The sequence below is a fragment of the Staurois parvus genome, unplaced genomic scaffold, assembly GCF_062004578.1.
Source record: "Staurois parvus isolate SC_StPar_1 unplaced genomic scaffold, SC_StPar_1.0 ptg000549l, whole genome shotgun sequence".
NCBI lineage: Eukaryota > Metazoa > Chordata > Amphibia > Anura > Ranidae > Staurois > Staurois parvus.
Genome location: NW_028318345.1, coordinates 8,052,525 through 8,073,324, shown reverse-complemented (window position 1 = coordinate 8,073,324; position 20,800 = coordinate 8,052,525). Strand labels below are relative to the sequence as shown.

At 40.6% G+C, this 20,800-nt stretch overlaps 1 protein-coding gene across 2 annotated transcripts in view; it reads right to left on the bottom strand.

The window, feature by feature from the left end:
* The window catches only part of PCSK5 (proprotein convertase subtilisin/kexin type 5), a 670,507-nt gene that overhangs the window by 375,841 nt on the left and 273,866 nt on the right, over positions 1–20,800 (bottom strand). For both annotated transcript variants that reach the window (XM_089691090.1, XM_089691088.1), the window contains exons 6-7: positions 12,363–12,451; positions 8,318–8,490 (exon numbers count right to left, since the gene is read on the bottom strand). In XM_089691090.1, the coding sequence (XP_089547216.1) occupies positions 8,318–8,490; positions 12,363–12,451 (262 nt within the window). The remainder of the gene's footprint in view (positions 1–8,317; positions 8,491–12,362; positions 12,452–20,800) is intronic.

Below are 20,800 nucleotides of genomic sequence, written 5' to 3'. Positions count from 1 at the left end.
CGGATGTCAGTCGCCGGTCCTTACCGGCTATCTCCCGGCGATCGGCGGCAATCAGTGACAGAGAGCACAGCTGCAGTAGCTGTGCTTTCTGTCACTTCCCTGACATCTCGAGGACAAGCTGATCGGGACAGAAGAGTTTCACTCTCCCGATCAGCCGTGTCCCCTGCAGTACACACCCCCGCTCCCTAGTAAAACACTCCCCCTCACACAGATAACCCTTCCCTGCAAAATAAACTTAACCCCTTCCTCGCCAGTGCCATTAGTACAGTGTCAGTGTTTTTTTTTGCACTGATCACTGTATTGGTGTCACTGGGGATCTCAGAATGTTCGCCGCAGTTCCGCAGTCCCGCCATAAGTTGCTGATCGCCGCTATAAGTCCCTGATCGCCACCATTATTAGTATAAAAAAAAACCTAAAAATCCCAGTATCTTTCCCGCCATTTGTAAATGCTATAACTTTCACGTAACCAATTAATTTACACGTATTGGGGTTTTTTTTTTAGCAAAGACATGTCGCAGAATGCATTTTGGCAGAAATTTTTTTTTACTGGACGTTTTATAGCAAAAAGTCCAAAATATTGTTTTTTTTCCTCAAAATTGTCAGCCTTTTTTTTTATAGCGCAAAAAATAAAAACCACACAGGCGTTCAAATACCACCAAAAGAAAGCTTAATTTGTGGAAAAAAGATGTAAATTTCATTTATGTACCGTATTGCATGACCGTGCAATTGTCTGTTAAACTAGCGCAGCGCTGTATAGCAAAAAAATGGCGTAAATTGCAGTATCTAAACCATAGTTTGTAGACGCTATAACTTTCACACAAAGCAATCAATATACACTTATTGGGATTTTTTTTACCAAAAACATGTAGCAGAATACATTTTGGCCTAAATTTATAACCAACTTTGAGTTTACTATATATTTTTTATAGCTGAAAGTAAAAAATATTGTTTTTCTTCAAAATTTTTGGCCTTTTTTTGTTTATAGCATGAAAAATAAAAAGCGCACAGGTGATCAAATACCACACAAAGAAAGCTCTATTTGTGTGAAAAAAAGAACGTAAATTTCGTTTGGGTGCAGCATTGCATGACCGCGCAATTATCAGTTGAATTAGCGCAGCGCCAAGTAGCAAAAAGAGGCCTGGTCATTAAGGGGGGTAAATCCTCTGGAGGTCAAGTGGTTAATCAGTCAGAATACTGTAGCAAAAGTGATACAAAAATTTAACAAAGATGAAACTAACTATCCCACAGAGATGTCCAGGCCGTCCATGGAAGATCATACCTCGACAAGAGCGTCTTCTGATGAGAAGGAAAAAGATAGATGTTGCAATATGTCGCCAACTTGTTCATTCCATGCCTAGAAGACTTGGTGCTGTCCTTACAAATCATGGAGGTCATACAAAATACAAGATAGATTACAAAATCTTGAGGTTTACTCAAATTAGTTGATGCAAAAATGAATACACTCCACAACAAAAACTACTCTAAGTTATATTATTTACCTTACTGTCATGTAATGAGCTAAACAAATGTTCTATAAAACTCAGTTTTTTCAAAATTTTGGAAATTGTTCTTGTGTTCATTGAGATATTGATTAAAATCTTACTTTTCAAAAGGGGTGTACTCATTTATGCTGAGCACTGTATATATATTTTTTTCTCCTTCTCTGGTTCGGTATATATATACACCATATTGCCAAAAATATTGGAACACCTGCTTTTACATGCAGATGAACTTTAATGGCATCCCAGTCTTAGTCCATAGGGTGCAATATTGAGTTGGCCCACCCTTTGCAGCTATAACTCTTCTGGGAAGGCTGGTTTAGGAGTGTGTCTATGGGAATGTTGACCATTCTTCCAGCAGCACATTTGTGACGTCAGGCACTAATGTTAGATGACAAATAAACGAAACCAGCGCTCAAATCTTCATGCAGACTATAGGAAATAGAGAATGCCAAAATGGAGAGGTGCTGCCCTTCAAAGATCGGGAAATCTGGACACTGGTGAACAAAAAAAGACAAGGGCGCACTCTCATCGTGCATTACCGTGGTAAACCACGTATTTATTGAATAAATAAATGGATGTATACTCACAAACCAACAGAAATAAAATCAGAAAGTGTGGTCCGCAATGACAGCGGATGCAATGCTGTGCCCTTGATAAGGATGATCTGATGCGTTTCGGGAGATGAACCCCCTTCCTCAGCTCTGGGGGTTCATCTCCCGAAACGTGTCAACTCATCCTTATCAAGGGCACAGCATTGCATCCGCTGTCATTGCGGACCACACTTTCTGCTTTTATTTTTGTTGGTTTGTGAGTATACATCCATTTGTTTATTCAATAAATACGTATTTTACCACGGTAATGCACGATGAGAGTGCGCCCTTGTCTGTTTTTGTTCACTAATGTTAGATGAGAAGGCCTGGCTCACAGTCTCCGCTCTAATTCATCCCAAAGGTGTGCAGGTCAGTCAAGTTCCTCCATCCCAAACAGCTCATCCATGTATTTATGGACCTTGCTTTGTGCACTGGTGCGCAGTCATATTGGAACAGGAAGGGGACATCCCAAAACTGTTCCCACAAAGCTGGGAGCATGAAATTGTCCAAAATGTCTTGGTATGCTGAAGCTTTAAGAGTTCCTTTCACTGGAACTAAGGGGCCAAGCCCAACCCCACACCATAATCTCCCCTCCACCAAACTTTACATTTGGCACAATGTAGCCACGCAAGTACCGTTCTCCTTGCAACCACCAAACCCAGACACGTCCATTGGATTGCCATTCAGAGAAGCGTGATTTCTCACTCCAGAGAACACATCTCCACTGCTCTAGAGTTCAGTGGTGGCATGCTTTACAGCACTGCATCCAACGCTTTGTATGGCACTTTATGTATGGCTTGGATGCAGTTGCAGCTGGAAACCCATTCCATGAAGCTCTCTAAGCACTTTAGTTGTGCTAATCTGAAGGCCACACAATGTTTGGAGGTCTTTAGCTATTAACTCTGCAGACAGTTGTCGACTTCTGCGCACCTCCGCGTGCACTGACCCCACTCTGTCATTTTACATGGCCTACCACTACGTGGCTGTATTGCTGTTGTTCCTAGTTGCTTTCACTTTGTTATAATACCACTAACAGTTGACAGTGGAATATTTAGTAGCAAGGAAATTTCACAGATGGACTTATTGCACAGGTACAACCCGAATTCCAAAAAAGTTGGGATTCTTTGAAACCCATATTATATTCACTATACAAAATAGAAAACATGTCAAATGTTTAAACTGACAAAGTGCATGATTTTAAGAAGAAATAAGGTAATCTGAAACTGTATTCTGCATCTGCAACAACAACATGGCTTCGTACTAAAAGAGTCTGGGTACTGAACTGGCCTGTTTGCAGTCCAGGCCTTTCACCAATGGAAAATATTTGGTGCATCTTGAAACAAAAAATATGACAAAGAACACCCAGGACTGTTGAGCAGTTAGAAGAATGGGCAAGAATGGGTTAACGCTCCACTCCCAAAATTCCAGTATACAGTGGGGAAAATAATTATTTGATCCCCTGAAGATTTTGTAAGTTTTCCCACTTGCAAAGGAGTGAAGGGTCTATACATTTTATCATAGGTGTATTTTAAATGATAGAGACAGAATATCAACCAAAAATCCAGAAACAAACATTATATAAATGTTATAAATTGAGCGGCAGTTCAGTGAGTAAAATAAGTATTTAATCGCCAAGCAAAACATGACTTCGTACTCGGTGGAGAAACCCTTGTTGCAAGCACAGAGGTAAAATGTTTCTTGTAGTTGGTTACCAAGTTTGCACACATCTCAGGAGGGATTTTGGCCCACTCTTCTTTACAGATCTTCTCTAAATCCTTAAGGTTTCTTGGCTGTTGTTTGGCAACCCAAAGTTTCAGCTCCCTCCATAAATTTTCTATAGGATTAAGGTCTGGAGACTTGCTAGGCCACTCCATGACCTTAATGTGTTTCTTCTTGAGCCACTCCTTTGTAGCCTTGGCGGGATGTTTTGCTTCATTGTCATGCTGGAAGACCCATCCATGACCCATCTTCAGCGTTCTGGCTGATGGAAGAAGGTTCTCATCCAAGATTTTACAATACATGGCCCCGTCCATTGGCCCTTCAAAGTCGGTCTGTACTTTTAGCAGAGAAACAGCTTCAAAGAATAATGTTTCCACTTCGTGCTTGACTGTAGGGATGGTGTTCTTAGGGTCATAGTCGGCAATTTTCTTCCTCCAAACACGTCGAGTCAAGTTAATTCCAAAAAGTTAATTCCAAAGAGCTCAATTTTTGTCTCATTTGACCATAGAACTTTCTCCCAATCCTTCTCTGAATCATTTAGATGTTCATTGGCAATGTTCAGACGGGCCTGTACATGAGTCTTCTTGAGGAGGGGGACCTTGCAGGTTCTGCAGGATTTCAAACCATGGCAGTGTGTTGTGCTACCAATGGTTTGTTTGGTGACTGTGGTCCCAACTGCCTTGAAATCATTCACAAGCTCCTCCCGTGTAGTTCTGGGGTGATCAGTCACTTTTCTCATGATCATCTTTACCCCATGAGGCGAAATCTTGCATGGAGCTCCAGACTAAGGGCAAATGATGGTTATTTTGTATTTCTTCTATTTGCGAATAACCACTCCAACAGTTGTCTCCTTCTCACCAAGCTTCTTGCTGATGGTCATTCCATTCACTCCAAGCCCATTCCAGCCTTGTGCAGGTCTACAATCTTGTCGCTGATGTCATTTGGCAGCTATTTGGTCATTTGCCCACAATGGTGAGGTTTGAATGGAAAAGGAGATTCTGTGGACAGGTGCCTTTTATACACATAACAAGCTGTTGTTAGGAGCACCTTCTTAAATTGACAGGACTAATCTGTGTACCACATGAGCACATAGCCAGTCTGTGGGAGCCAGAACTGTTGTTGGTTGATAGGGGATAAAATACTTATTTTACTCACTGAACTGCAGCTTAATTTATATAATTTGCATAGTGTTTTTTTCTGGATTTTTGGTTGATATTCTCTCTCTATAATTTAAAATACACCTATGATAAAAAATGATAGATCCCCCATTTTTTTTGTAAGTGGGCAAACTTTCAAAATTTGCAGGGGATCAAATAATTATTGTTCCCACTGTGTGTGTGTGTATATATATATATATATATATATACACACACACACACACACACACACACATATATATATATATGTATATATATATATATACACACACAGTCAGGTCCATAAATATTGGGACATCGATACAATTCTAACATTTTTGGCTCTATACACCACCACAATGGATTTGAAATTAAATGAACAAGATGTGCTTTAACTGCAGACTGTCAGCTTTAATTTGAGGGTATTTACATCCAAATCAGGTGAACGGTGTAGATATTACAACAGTTTGCATATGTGCCTCCCACTTGTTAAGGGACCAAAAGTAATGGGACAGAATAATAATCATAAATCAAACTTTCACTTTTTAATACTTGGTTGCAAAGCCTTTGCAGTCAATTACAGCCTGAAGTCTGGAACGCATAGACATCACCAGGCGCTGGGTTTCATCCCTGGTGATGCTCTGCCAGGCCTCTACTGCAACTGTCTTCAGTTCCTGTTTGTTCTTGGGGCATTTTCCCTTCAGTTTTGTCTTCAGCAAGTGAAATGCATGCTCAATCAGATTCAGGTCAGGTAATTGACTTGGCCATTGCATAACATTCCACTTCTTTCCCTTAAAAAACTCTTTGGTTGCTTTTGCAGTATGCTTTGGGTCATTGTCCATCCGCACTGTGAAGCGGCGTCCAATGAGTTCTGAAGCATTTGGCTGAATATGAGCAGATAATATTGCCCGAAACACTTCAGAATTCATCCTGCTGCTTTTTTCAGCAGTCACATCATCAATAAATACAAGAGAACCAGTTCCATTGGCAGCCATACATGCCCACGCCATGACACTACCACCACCATGCTTCACTGATGAGGTGGTATGCTTAGGATCATGAGCAGCTCCTTTCCTTCTCCATACTCTTCTGTTCTCATCACTCTGGTACAAGTTGATCTCATCTGTCCATAGGATGTTGTTCCAGAACTGTGAAGGCTTTTTTAGATGTTGTTTGGCAAACTCTAATCTGGCCTTCCTGTTTTTGAGGCTCACCAATGGTTTACATCTTGTGGTGAACCCTCTGTATTCACACTGGTGAAGTCTTCTCTTGATTGTTGACTTTGACACACATACACCTACCTCCTGGAGAGTGTTCTTGATCTGGCCAACTGTTGTGAAGGGTGTTTTCTTCACCAGGGAAAGAATTCTTCGGTCATCCACCACAGTTGTTTTCCGTGGTCTTCCGGGTCTTTTGGTGTTGCTGAGTTCACTGGTGCGTTACTTCTTTTTAAGAATGTTCCAAACAGGTGTTTTGGCCATGCCTAATGTTTTTGCTATCTCTCTGATGGGTTTGTTTTGTTTTTTCAGCCTAATGATGGCTTGCTTCACTGATAGTGACAGCTCTTTGGATCTCATCTTGAGAGTTGAGAGCAACAGATTCCAAATGCAAATAGCACACTTGAAATGAACTCTGGACCTTTTATCTGCTCATTGTAATTGGGATAATGAGGGAATAACACACACCTGGCCATGGAACAGCTGAGAAGCCAATTGTCCCATTACTTTTGGTCCCTTAACAAGTGGGAGGCACATATGCAAACTGTTGTAATTCCTACACCGTTCACCTGATTTGGATGTAAATACCCTCAAATTAAAGCTGACAGTCTGCAGTTAAAGCACATCTTGTTCGTTTCATTTCAAATCCATTGTGGTGGTGTATAGAGCCAAAAATGTTAGAATTGTGTCGATGTCCCAATATTTATGGACCTGACTGTATGTGTATATATATATATATATATATATATATATATATATATATATATACACACACACACACACACATATACACACGCACTCACACATATATATATTGTAACTGCATTGTTTTCCTTTCTTGATTCGTTATCGGAACTTACACTAAAGCACAAATTTTGTCCTGCAGAAGTGGGATCACCTATTAGAACTAATAGCAGTGTCACTTTGAAAAGCTCATGTTAAGGAGGTGTCTCAATTCACATACATACTCACAATCTATACAGAAAATCCTGTTCTTTGTTGCCACGGTTTTCACTACTCAATGTAAGTCCTATAACTGGGGTTATTTACTTTTTTTTTTTAATTTTACTTTTCTACCAGAGCCATTGTCTCAATGTTTACACACATGTTAAAAAAAACACATGTTATTTCTGAAAGCAGAGACCCTAGAGGATAAAATTTTAGTACAACGTTGTTGCATTTTTTATGTCACATAATTTTAGAGCATGTTTATCAAATGCAATATTTCAGTAAAAGATACACTAAAGGTAATTTTAGTGTACACAAACACAGCATATTATAAAATTTTTGGTAAAATGTAAAAGATGAGGTGGCAATTAGTAAATAGATACCCAAAATGTCAAGTCTTAAAATTAAACATGACTATGAAACCATGACAAACTTTGGTACTCCAAATTGTCCTTGGGCGTCACTTTCCAGGTAAACAGTGCGAATGATGGCCCTAGAATTACTCCCACGACTCTAACGTTTGCAGTGTTATGTATCATGCAATTGTCCTTTTCATACATAGGCACACCTACCACATGAATTTATTTTCTATGTGCATGTATGTGGAGGCGGGGGACTTAAAGAAATGTTGCATTTATTTATTTTTTCTTACAATTAGTTGTATTGATATCAGGGCCAATAGCCCCTTATGGTATAGCACACTGTAATGACAGGTTCTCTTGACTGAACCATCAGGGGTTTTCTCTGCCTTCCACTGAAGCTAATGTAGCACATATCATGCTCCATTAGATTCTTCACCAGCTACAGCAGCCAGGGAGAGTGACAGTCGAAACTGTAAGTGATGTAATGGAAGTCCCTTGTGTGTTCTGTCACACGAGGAGAGATCAGCAGAAAGCAGCTGAGGGGTTGGGCGGGTTGGTCAGTACCTTTAGCAGGCTGTGGAAGCAATTGGACTCCTTTATAAATTTAAACACTGCTATAGCAGCTGGGATTAGCCTAAAATCCTGGTCTACATGATTCTCAAGACCACAATATAGGCCAGTGAAATTTTCCACTTCCATATAACTGGAAATAGACAGTAAGATTTCAATTTCTGCTATGTAGCATGTATATCTTTCTGTTTATCCATACACAGACATAAAGCCAAACATTTTTAGACAACACCTAAAACGTAGCCTTGGAGTCCTACCTCTATGCACACTTACTAGTCTGATGCCATTCTCAAAGGCATCTCTGGCAAGAGCAGCTGGTCCATCCACTGTCTTCCCATCATCATCTGGACCCCAGCTTGCACTGTAGATATGTACATGCTGTGGATTTAGACTAAGAGATTTAGCTTCTACCATGTCTGTTACATCACCATCCAACATGCGTACACCTATAGGAACACAAATTAATAAAATCAAAGTTTTAAATATAGAATATATATAAAGTGAATAAGCTATTACAAACAAAGTAGTATACTGTCATGCTACAATAGTTAACAACTTGCTATCATAACTCTTCATACTTCACTACTAACGTCATTATCATTAATATTTAAAGGACAGGTATAGTCAAAGCCTTTTTGGCTGTATTTCTCCTATGGATCACAGGAGTGCAGTTAGTTCTGCATTCCTGAGACCCATTTGCAGCTGACGGAGGGATAAAGCCCGCTGTTAGATGACGTCATAGAGCTGATTCGGCCTCCCTGTGATCTGCCGAGATCCTGAGCCAGCCCCTCCGGCCCTCTCCACAGCCCAGTGCTCTAGTAAGCACTGGGGGGGGGGGGGGGCAAAGTAGATAGCCAGAGATGAATAGTAACCACTCTCTGCTCAGAGTGGAGGGGGAGAACTGAGCAATCGCAGCCTTTGATCATTCGGTTCTCTGTGCAGATTTGGTGGTGGACAGTAGCAGCATTGGATTGATGCTGCATCCACCTGAGTATAACGTTTTATTTTTTTTATACAGCCCATACTTCTCTTTTAACTGTATTAAAAGGTTATGCATTTATACAATCAACTCCAAAAAACACAAAAATTACACTATTTAAAGAACAACTCCAGTAAGCAGAAGTATAAAAAAATTGTTAATTAAGGCATAGTATACAGGCATTACATTTTTTGAAAACTTGTGACCATTTTTCGGAAGAGGAAAAATGCATTTCCTTTCCCATACTATCCATATACATGTGCACATTTAGAATTGTCTCCCTGCTTTTCATGAATGAATAGATCTAAAATAAAATGCATTTCTTATAATGCAGTGGAAGCTCTGGCATAAGCAGTGATATAAATCACTACGGTGTGGTAAAAAGTGGGCTTCCTATTGCTTAACGTAATGCAAATATGTTTATTTGCACATTAGTTGTTTCCAATTTGCAAAGGCAATGGGGTTGATTTACTAAAATTGGAGAGTGCTAAATCTGGTGCAGCTCTGCATAGAAACCAATCAGCTTTCAGTTTTTTTTTGCCAAAGCTTAATTAAACAAGCTAAAGTTAGAAGCCGATTGGCTACCATGCACAGTGGCTCCAGATTTTGCACTCTTCAGTATTAGTAAATGAAACCCAATGAGTATATATATTTACTTTGCACAGTGAAGTTGTATTTAGTTCACCTAATCATGTGCACTGAACATTCCTATATTTTTATATTCCTCTGAACATTTAATGTGAGCACATGTTTATTGAGATAAGTAAAATAATTACTTTTTATTAAATATTCCCTAATGGGTTTTTTTTAAATAAAAACATTTTAGGAAAATAATCAAAATTGTAAGAAATACAAAAAAGGGCCAAATAAAATGTACAAATTAATATTGGATTCAAACCAGCGCATGAAAAAATGGAGTGCTTCCCAATACATCCCTCAGTGTCTTTACTGTCCAATAAAGTGCATATATCTGAACCGAAAATGTCTCAGGTTTCCTTATTTCATTTTCACTGGATGGAATTTCAATCCACAGGTAATCCTTCTTTCTATCAAATGATAATCTCCAAAAACAAACAAAAAACAATCATCTTCCAGGTTTTATTGCCAAAGCTTAATTTAGCAAGCTGAGGTTAGAAGCTGATTGGCTACCATCTACAGCTACACCAGATTCTGAGTGATCCAGTTTTAGAAAATCTCCCCCCATATGAGTGTTTTTATTTCTGGGATCTCCAACATTCATTTGGGAGTGAGAGGACGAATATCTTTGACTCTGAACTGAGAGGTCATATGAGGAAGGAGGATTCAGCACGGCTGCATACAATCTTACTTAAGAAATTGGAGGGTAAGAGTGTATAAAAAGTAGTCATGTAAGGAAACAAATGAAGGGGTGTTTTTCACAGTCATTTAAATGTGAGCACATATATTACACTGTATTCCAAATTATTATGTAAATGATATTTTTTTCATTTACCTAAATAATTGATGTAAATAACAGTCAGCATAATTCTCATGTTATCAACTATTAAGAGTACAATTCAAATTTTATTGAACAAACCTCCTAATGATAACAGTATTTTTTTTAAACCAAAAAAACTTACAATGCACTGTTCCAAATTATTACGCACAGTAAGTTTCAAAACACTTTATAGGTTGTAAAGAACTGAAAATTGTCATTTGTTTTGTTTGCTGCATATTTACTGAAATCAAAAGCTATTTCAATCAAACTTTTAACAACATTTTAACAGGTCATGTTACATTTTAACATAGGACCCCTTATTTGATAGCAGCTTCACAAGTCTTGCATCCATTGAACTTGTGAGTTTTTGGACAGTTTCTGCTTGAATTTGTTTACAAGATGTCAGAATAGCCTCCCAGAGCTGCTGTTTGGATGTAACTGCCTCCCACCCTCATAGGTCTTTTGCTTGAGGATGCTCCAAAGGTTCTCAATAGGATTGAGGTCAGGGGAGGATGGAGGCCACACCATGACTTTCTCTCCTTTAATCCCCATAGCAGCCATTGATGCAGAGGTATAATTTGCAGCATGAGATGGTTCATTGTCATGCATGAAGATGATTTTATTACAGAAAGCATAGTTCTTCCTTCTGTACCAGGGAAGAAAGTGGTCAGTCATAAACTCCACATACTTTGCAAAGGTCATCTTTACACCTTCGAGGACCCTAAAGGGGCCGACCAGCTCTGTTCCCATGATTCCGTCCCAAAACATGACTCCACCACCGCCTTGCTGACGTCGCAGCCTTGTTGGAACAGGGTGGCCGTCCACCAACCATCCACTACTCCATCTATCTGGACCATCCAGGGTTGCACGGCACTCATCAGTGAACAGGACTGTTTGAAAATTAGTCTTCATGTATTTTTCTGGCCAATGCAGCTGTTTCTGTTTGTGAACATTGGTTAGTGGTGGCGAATAGAAGGTTTATGCACAGTTGCAAGACTCTGGAGGACTCTACACCTTGATGTCTGTGGGACTCCAGAGGCACCAGCAGCTTCAAATATCTGTTTGCTGCTATGTAATGGTATTTTAGCAGCTGCTCTCTTGATCCGATGCATGGATCTGGCAGAAATTTTCCTCTATGTGCCTTTATCTGCACGAACCCGTCTGTGCTCTGAATCTCTTAATAGTGCGATGATCACGCTTAAGTTTTTGTGAAATATCTAATGTTTTCATACCTCGTCCAAGGTATTGAACTATTTCACTCTTTTCGGCAGTAGAGAGATCCTTTTTCTTCCCCATATTGCTTGAAAATGGTGCTCTGTTTAATAATGTGGAACACCCTCCTTTAGTAGTTTTTCCTTAAATTGGGCTCACTGGCCAATCTAATTATCACAGGTGTTCGAGATTGTTTTCAGTGATCAAAAGAGCCCTGACACACAATGCCATCCATGAGTTAAACTGAAAAACAAAATATTTAATCTTTGTGACACAAATAGAATTTGCATAATAATTTGGAACAGGGTGTATTTTAGGGGTTGACCTTATAATAGAACATACTACACTATATAGCTTTTGTTCTTTTTCTTCTTGTTTGTTTTTGGAGAGTAGTATTTGGTAAAAAATAATTACCTGTGGATTTGAATTCCATTTTGTGAAAATGAAATAAGAAAACCACAGACATTTGGGGTTAAGATATATGCATTTTATTTGACACTAAATGAGGGATGTATTGGGAAGCACTGCATTGATGGTATTTTGATTAATATTTTTCCATAAGCACTGGTGTAAATCCAATATTGATTTTCCTCTGCTGGGGGTGGCAGATTGTTTCCAGAGGCTGGGAGTATTACAAAAACAAGAAAAACGTAATTAACACTAATACATACCACCAATTCTGGCATTAAAAGCAATTCCTACTGTACAGTGTGAATTGTTTGCAGTAGCTGCTACTTCTCCTGCACAACGGGTTCCATGTCTGCAAAGGAAAAGAATATCTTTATTTACAAAGAAGAAAAACACATCACACTATGCAGTACCATTTTCAGTAACAATACATACAGAAAACTCACATGGCCATCTGAAACTCTTTTCCCATGTAACGTTGGATCCCATGTAACACTGGATATCTCTTGAAAGTCTCAAACATTAATAACACAATAAAGAGGCTGTGAAACCTATGGAGTAGTTAAAACTATGGGCAATACCCAGTCCATTTTAGTATTTTTCAGAATAGCCCATTCACATACAATCTTCAGCTAAGCTTAAATGTCACACAGGTTCTCAGTGATGTCTGAAAACTGACCTGCACATTGATGCCAGATAAGCAGTTTCTGAAGGAATACTGTTATGCTTTTTTTTTCTTTTTTGGCTAAATCCCTTTTCAGAGAGATAATGATCAAACAAACTAGTGAGTCTAATTTCTTCCTGCTTCTGCACTTTTGCAAGAAAGCTTCAAACACCTTTCATACACTTACCTTGGGGGGTTTGGCCAATGCAACATTCTAACCCATCTCTGTACCACAGGAGCTTCCTATTAAACTGCCAACCTCTTTTTTCAATCAACTACACTCCGCATGGTGGCAGATGGTACTTGTAGTTCATTCATTCACAGATCTCTGTGAATTAATGACGCAGTTTTGCAGGTGGAGCCCTCCACAGCCACACTGTTTTCAAATTGTGACAGCAAGTGTGAGGAGAGGATCCTCATCCCACTGTCTCAATGAGAGATCGGAGGATGGGGACAGGTGCATTACTGTAACATGTTATGGGTGTAACATGATACAAAGGTGAACTTATACTTTAAACATTCTTTAGTAACTTTACTTAAGACATGGAGGAATCAGCCTTCTGAATGTCAAATTATGACATAGGACAGCACATCTGGTCAGAATAGTAGATTGGATTTGTCACTCCACTCCTATGGGTGTCTATGAAAGCTGAACACCCTCAATTAAAAGTTCAGGGCCTTCCGTGTTTATCTAGCCCTCTTCCAATTTCCACTAAAAAATCAACCTACCACAAGTGAAAATTGCACAAAGAGATTTTTCTACAACAAGCATCTCACCCTTTCCTTCACCCCCATTCTGAGAGACCCTGAATTCCCTCCTGGTTTTGAAAATCCTAAACTTGAAGCTCTGCAAAAATAGGAAAAATGTAAAGTTAACTCTCTAACTGATCAGGAATGACTCAAAAGGAAATTGGGAACCTTGCATACCCAGAAAGCAGAAGCAGAATTTTTTACAGCTCCACAGCTCCTCATACTTTGCATGGAAGGCACTCACTCATGACATACAACCCCTGGCAAAAAGTTTGGAATCACCATCCTTGGAAAATGTTCATGCAATTGTTTAATTGTGTAGGAAAAAAAAACAATCACAGACATGCCTCAAAACTAAGTTCATTTAACATTCCAACCTTCTGGCTTTAGGAAAGACTTAAAAAAATTAAAAAAGAAAGAAAACTGTAGTCAATTTCAACTTTTAGATACAGCTGACTGGGAACAACCAACATCTTTTGCAACATTCCGTGATGATTTATCTTCTTGAAGAAGTTTTATAATCCTCTCCTTTGTTTCAAATGACATCTCTTGTGTTGGAGCCATGAGAAAGACTCAGAAATGAGTGATTCCATATTGATCTGCAAAAACAGTTGCAAGTGACTGCAGTTTTCTTTCTTTTTTATTTTGTAAGTGTTTCTTAAAGCTAGAAGGTTGGAATGTTAAATGAAAATAGTCCTGAGGCATGTTTGTGATTAGTATTTTTTCTACACAATTAAACAATTGAATGAACATTTTCCAAGAATGGTGATTCCATACTACTCACCAGGGGTTGTAGTATGCTCAAATAACACACATACTGTACATTGTAGGATGGCGGCACACCAAGATAGATATGCTTCTTCTTTATAGTTGAAAAACATGGTGTGACAGTATATAAGCAATGCAGACCCCTTCTTATGCATTTTGTGCAATCAAGCTTCTAATCATAAGGTGGTATCTAGACATTCAATCTCACTTGTTAACACATTATTATCCTCATTTCTTTCAGCAATTAACCAAAATTCAGCAGTAAATTGCCAAGACATTTCAATCTATTAATAAAAATACTGATAGAAGCATCCTTCTTAATTAAGTTAAACCAATAAGGTCATATATGACTGACTGCTGTATATAATGGACCAAACAATATTAGAGATTACTTGCATATCTATCTATCTATCTATCTATCTATCTATCTATCTATCGATCGATCTACAGTGAAGGAAATAAGTATTTGATCCCTTGCTGATTTTGAATGTTTTCCCACTCACAAAGAAATGCTCAGTCTAAAAATCGTATGGTAGGTGTATTGTAACACAGAGACAGAATAGCAACAAAAAATGCAAAAGAAATGCATGTCTAACAAATTATGCACTGATTTACATGTTCATGAGGGAAATAAGTATTTGATCCCCTATTTCTGGCTACTAGGTGTCTTTCATACAGGTAACAAGCTGAGATTAGAAGCAGTCTCTTAAATGGAGTGATGCTAATCTCATTTTGTTACCTGTATAAAAGAAACCTGTCCACAGAAGCAATCAAACAATCAGATTCCAAACTCTCCACCATGGCAAAGACCAAAGAGCTGTCCAAGGACATCAGGGATAAGATTGTAGACCTACACAAGGCTGGACTGGGCTACCAAACTATCGCCAAGCAGCTTGGTGAGAAGGTGACAACAGTTGGTGCAATTAGAAGAAACACAAAACAACTGTCAGTCTCCCTAGGTCTGGTGCACCATGCAAGATCTCACCTCGTGCAGTGTCAATGATCATGAGAACAGTGAGGAATCATCCCAGAACTACACATGAGGATCTTGACAATGATCTTCATGCAGCTGGGATCACAGTCACCAAGAAAACAATTGGTAACACACTACACCTACAAGGATTGAAATCCTGCAGTGCCCGCAAGGTCCCTCTGCTCAAGAAAGCACATGTCCAAGCCCGTTAGAAGTCTGCCACTGAACATCCAAATGATGCAAAGGAGGACTGGTTGAAAGTGTTGTAGTCAGATGAGACCAAAATCGAGCACTTTGGCATCAACTCGCCATGTTTGGAGGAGGAGGAATGCTGCTTATGACCCTAAGAACACCATCCCAACTGTCAAACATGGTGGTGGAAACATTCTGCTTTGGGGGTGTTTTTCTGCTAAGGGGACAGGACAACTGCACCACATCAAAGGGGTGATGGATGGGGCAATGTATCGTCAAATCTTGGGTGAGAACCTTCTTCTCTCAGCCAGGGCATTGAAAATGGGCTGTGGATGGGTGTTCCAGCAAGACAATGACCCAAAACACACAGCCAAGGCAACAAAGGAGTGGCTCAAGAAGAAGCACATTAAGGTCCTGGAGTGGCCTAGCCAGTCTCCAGACCTTAATCCATTTGAAAATCTGTGAAGGGAGCAGGAAGTTCCAGTTCCCAAACGTCAGCCACCAAACCTTAAAGACTTGAAGAGGATCTGCCAAGAGGAGTGGGCCAAAATCTCTCCTGAGATGTGTGCAAACCTGGTGGCCAACTACAGGAAACGTCTGACCTCTGCGATTGCCAACAAAGGATTTGTCACCAAGTACTAAGTCATGTTTTGTGAAGGGGATCAAATACTTATTTCCCTCATGAACATGCAAATCAGTGCATAATTTGTTAGACATGCATTTATTTTGAATTTTTTGTTGCTATTCTGTCTCTCAGTGTTACAATACACCTACCATTCGATTTTTAGACTGATCATTTCCTTGTGAGTAGGCAAACATTCAAAATCAGCAGGGGATCAAATACTTATTTCCTTCACTGTATATATATTAGACAAGAATAAATTCATATTCAAGCCCCATACAAACATGTATGAAACATCCCATCATGACTCAAACCATATCCTGGTATGCATCAGCATCATAAAACTCCAGTATACCCCCCTCTTGCATAATCTAAAAAAGACATCTCGCCCCCTTTACAAAGACTTAATCTTTTCTATTTCATGTAAGTTATTGTATCCTTCTGTTATGACGTACATTAACTACTTGCCAACCGCAGATAGCTGAATGACGGCTACACTGCGGCCGGACAGTTCTGGGAGGGCGTCATATGACCTCCTCCCAGAACACTCTCTCCTGCGTGTCCCCGGGTGCATGCACCCGGCGATCTCCATGATCGCTGTGTCCTATGGACACAGCTGATCACGTGATGTGGTAAAAGGCCAATCACAGCGGCCTTTTACCACATGATCAGCCGTGTCCAATGACACGCTGATCACCGGGAAATGCAATTGCCGGTTCTCGGCTGCACTTTCCTCACGCTGTCAGTGCCCTGATGATCGGTGCCCAGCAATGCCACCCACCAGTTCTGCCCACCTGTGCCCAGCAGTGCGCCCACCTGTGCCCAGCAGTGCACCCTCCTGTGTCCAGCAGTGCACCCACCTGTGCCACCCAGCAGTGCCACACACCTGTGCCCAGAAGTGCCACCTACCTGTGCCCACCAGTGCCACCCACCTGTGCCCACCAGTGCCACCCATCAGTGCAGCCCAGCAGTGCTGCCAGTCAGTGCCACCAGTCAGTGCCCAGCGGTTGTGCCAGTCAGTTCCCAGCGGTTGCGCCAGTCAATGCCTAGCAGTGCCGCCAGTCAGTGCCCAGCAGTGGTGCCAGTCAGTGCCACCTATCAGTGCTGTCTATCAGTGCCACCTATCAGTGCCGCCGCATTAGTGCTGCCTATCAGTGCTGCCTATCAGTGCCCATCAGTGCTGCCTATCAGTGCCCATCAGTGCCGCCTATTAGTGCCCATCAGTGCTGCCTCATCAACGCACATCAGTGAAGGAGAAAAAATACCTGTTTGAAAAATTTTATAATAGAAACAAAGAAACTTTTTTTTCAAATGTTTTTGTTTATAGAGCAAAAAGTAAAGTGCCCAGCGGCGATTAAATACCACCAAAAGAAAGCTCTATTTGTGAGAAAAAAATGATAAAAATTTCATATGGGTACAATCTTGCATAACCACGCAATTGACAATCAAAATGCGACAGCACTGAAAGCTGAAAATTGGCCTGGTAAAGAAGGGTATAAGTGCCTGGTAGGCAAGTGCTTAAAGTGGTAGTAAACACCGTACTTTAAAATAAAAACTTTTTCCCTACAGCGGTGCATTGTCAGGGCATCCATCTTCACCTGATCCTTCTTCCTGGTTAGCGGGCTCCGGCAGCTTGAACGGCCAAACTGAGATGATTTCATGGGAGTCAATTTTTACAGCACACAGCTCTGAAGGAACGGCACGGGCATGCCCTTCTTTCAGAGAGCATGCGCTGGTGCTGCTTTACAAGTAAATATCTCCTAAATGGTGCACATTTAGGACATTTTTACAGTACCTACAGGAAAGTCTTATTATAGGCTTACCTGTAGGTACAAGTTAAAAAAGACGTGTTTACTACCACTTTGAAGTGTCTAGCCATATTAGCATAATTATTCATTGCAATACCACTCTATAATTAAGTATTTGTGTGCGAGAAATGTGTAAGAATGAATAAAGGAATAACTTAAGGCCCAACTCCCTGCTCCTGTTTGCCTCCAAGCTTCTCGAGCGCCTTGTTCACAACCGTATGAACTGCTACCTCACTGACAACAACCTTCTTGATCTCCAACAGTCTGGCTTCCGCCCACAACATTCCACAGAAACTGCCCTACTAAAACTCACAAACGATCTACTAACTGCTAAAACCAGTGGCCATTACTCCATACTCATACTCATTGACCTTTCCGCTGCCTTTGACATAGTCGACCACCCGCTCCTGCTCAGTAAACTCCACTCCATCGGCTTCCGTGACTCTGCTCTCTCCTGGTTCTCCTCTTACCTTTCTCAGCACACTTTCAGTGTCATATACATCTCTTCCTCCTCCGCTCCGCTCCTCTCCCTCATTCTGTTGGGGTAACCCAAGGTTCTGTTCTTGGGCTCTTCTTTTCTCTCTACACCTCCTCCCTGGGCCAACTGATAACCTCCCATGGCTTCCAATACCACCTCTATGCTGATGACACCCAGATCTATCTCTCCACTCTCCAGCTCACCCCCTCAATCTCCTCAGGTATCACAAATCTACTAAGCGACATATCAGCATGGATGTCACACCACTACCTTAAACTCAATCTTTCCAAAACCAAGATTGTAATATTTCCTCCTCCCCGATCTCCCACTCACGACTTTACCACTAAGATCAACAGCACAACCATTGGTCCTTCCCCTCATGCCAGGGTGCTAGGTGCAATCCTAGGCTCTGACCTCCTTTGGGCCCCACATCCAATCACTGGCTAAATCCTACCACCTCAACCACCGGAACATTTCCAAAATCCTCCCCTTTCTGACCAATGAAACCACAAAACAACTTATCCACGCCCTGGTTTTATCCCGCCTTGATTACTGCAACTCCCTCCTCACTGGTCTACCGTTACACAGGCTATCCCCCTTCAGTCTATTATGAATGCTGCTGCTAGACTCATACACCTTACCAACCGATCACCGACTGCTGCCCTTCTCTGCCAAGCCCTTCACTGGCTTCCACTAACCTAAGGTATAAAATTCAAAATACTAACCACAGCTTACAAAGCCATCCACAACACTGCCCCTAGCTACATCACCAACCTCATCCACAGATACCACCCAAATCGCCCACTCCGCTCCTTCCAAGATATCTTCCTCTCTAGCTCCCTCATCACCTCCTCCCACGCTCACCTCCAGGACTTCTCCAAAGCCTCTCCCATTCTCTGGTATTCCCTACCACAGTATGTCCGGTCAGCCCCCACCCTGTCTGCCTTTAGCGATCTTTGAAAACTCACTTATTCAGGGAAGCCTACCCCACCTCCACCTAAGAACTGTACTTGAATCACCACCACCAGATCATCCCCCGCAGCTATCACCTTTCGTATCACCTCCCCCTTCCTTTAGATTGTAAGCTCCACGAGCAGAGCCCTCATATTCCTTCTGTACTGAAATGTATTGTAAATGTACTGTCTCCCTTATATTGTAATGCGCTGCGCAAACTGTTGGCGCTATATACATCCTGTATAATAATAATAAGAGGGAACTTCATTCATGATATATCTGTCATACCAAGTTTTTAAAACAATAAAGGCATGTGTGTGTATATTGGTGTGGCATCATCCTATGTTGTACGTTGTATGTATGTATTTATCAGTAATGAGCTGGACAGGCAACAAGTAAATAAGCGGATAAAGGCGGAATGAGCTCCAGGCTTACCTGCCCTCAGTCTATCCATTATTATATATGTACTTATACTATGGAGACTCTAAAAATGTATAGATTTAGGAACTGCAGAATGTTGGGGTGCCGTGAAGTGGATTTGCAGCTAATGATGTACTGTATTTGCAAATGTGTGCACACTAAACCCCTGTTTTTAACCTGAACTGTTAGACAGGACAATTCAGTTGGTTGCAGGCTGGTTGGTAAGTTGAGCTGGGAATTTTTTTCTGTTGTTTGATATGTGTTGACCGTCCATGTGCTCCTTGCTGCAAAGGCCAGTTATAGATTGGGGCAGTTGCCATTTGTTTGTACTATGGAATGACCTGGAGCAGCACTGTCTTGGAATTTTAAACACATTTATTCCTAGTTAGCATGTCAAAGCCTCAAAGCCACCTCTGCTTTTCCTGTGATAGTCATTGCTGCTCTCTGCATACTACAGTGGCAAGAGGGAATAGTTAGGGATGGAGATGAGGGATTAACTGTTTGTTTTGCTAGCAAGTCAGAATTTGCATATGAGTAGTGTCACTGATCTGCTTACATGGCATATTTTGGAGACAAGGAGGGTGTATCTGAAACAACTAATAGAGTTGACATAGTGACTGATAAAGTGAAGGTAACATGTTTACATGTTGAGGGAATAGAAAGTATGAGTTCACATAGTAAGGTGGCCTGTTTTTTTACGGATGGTCCTCAATGAAAAACAAAAGTCCTAAAACAGGTTTGTTGTTTGGATGTATTTCTGGTTTGACTAGTGTACTTTTATTTCCATTTTTTTTAATTAAACTTTTTACTGAAAAACTAGATTGGTTGCGTTATGAGTAGAAAATGGAGGTGGGGTTGCCCATTCCCTTAACAAATAGAGAACACAAAGGTATTTATATGATTGGGTGTGAATGAACTAAGAGCTAATCAGTTTTGGTCATTAACAGGTAAGGTTGCATACATAAAACTATCTTCACCAATTATAATCTATTCTGTATTCATCCTCTAAATGCAGTACCCAGGATACTACTAAAGAATGCAAATGGTGCAGTTCTCAATCAATAAAGATCTC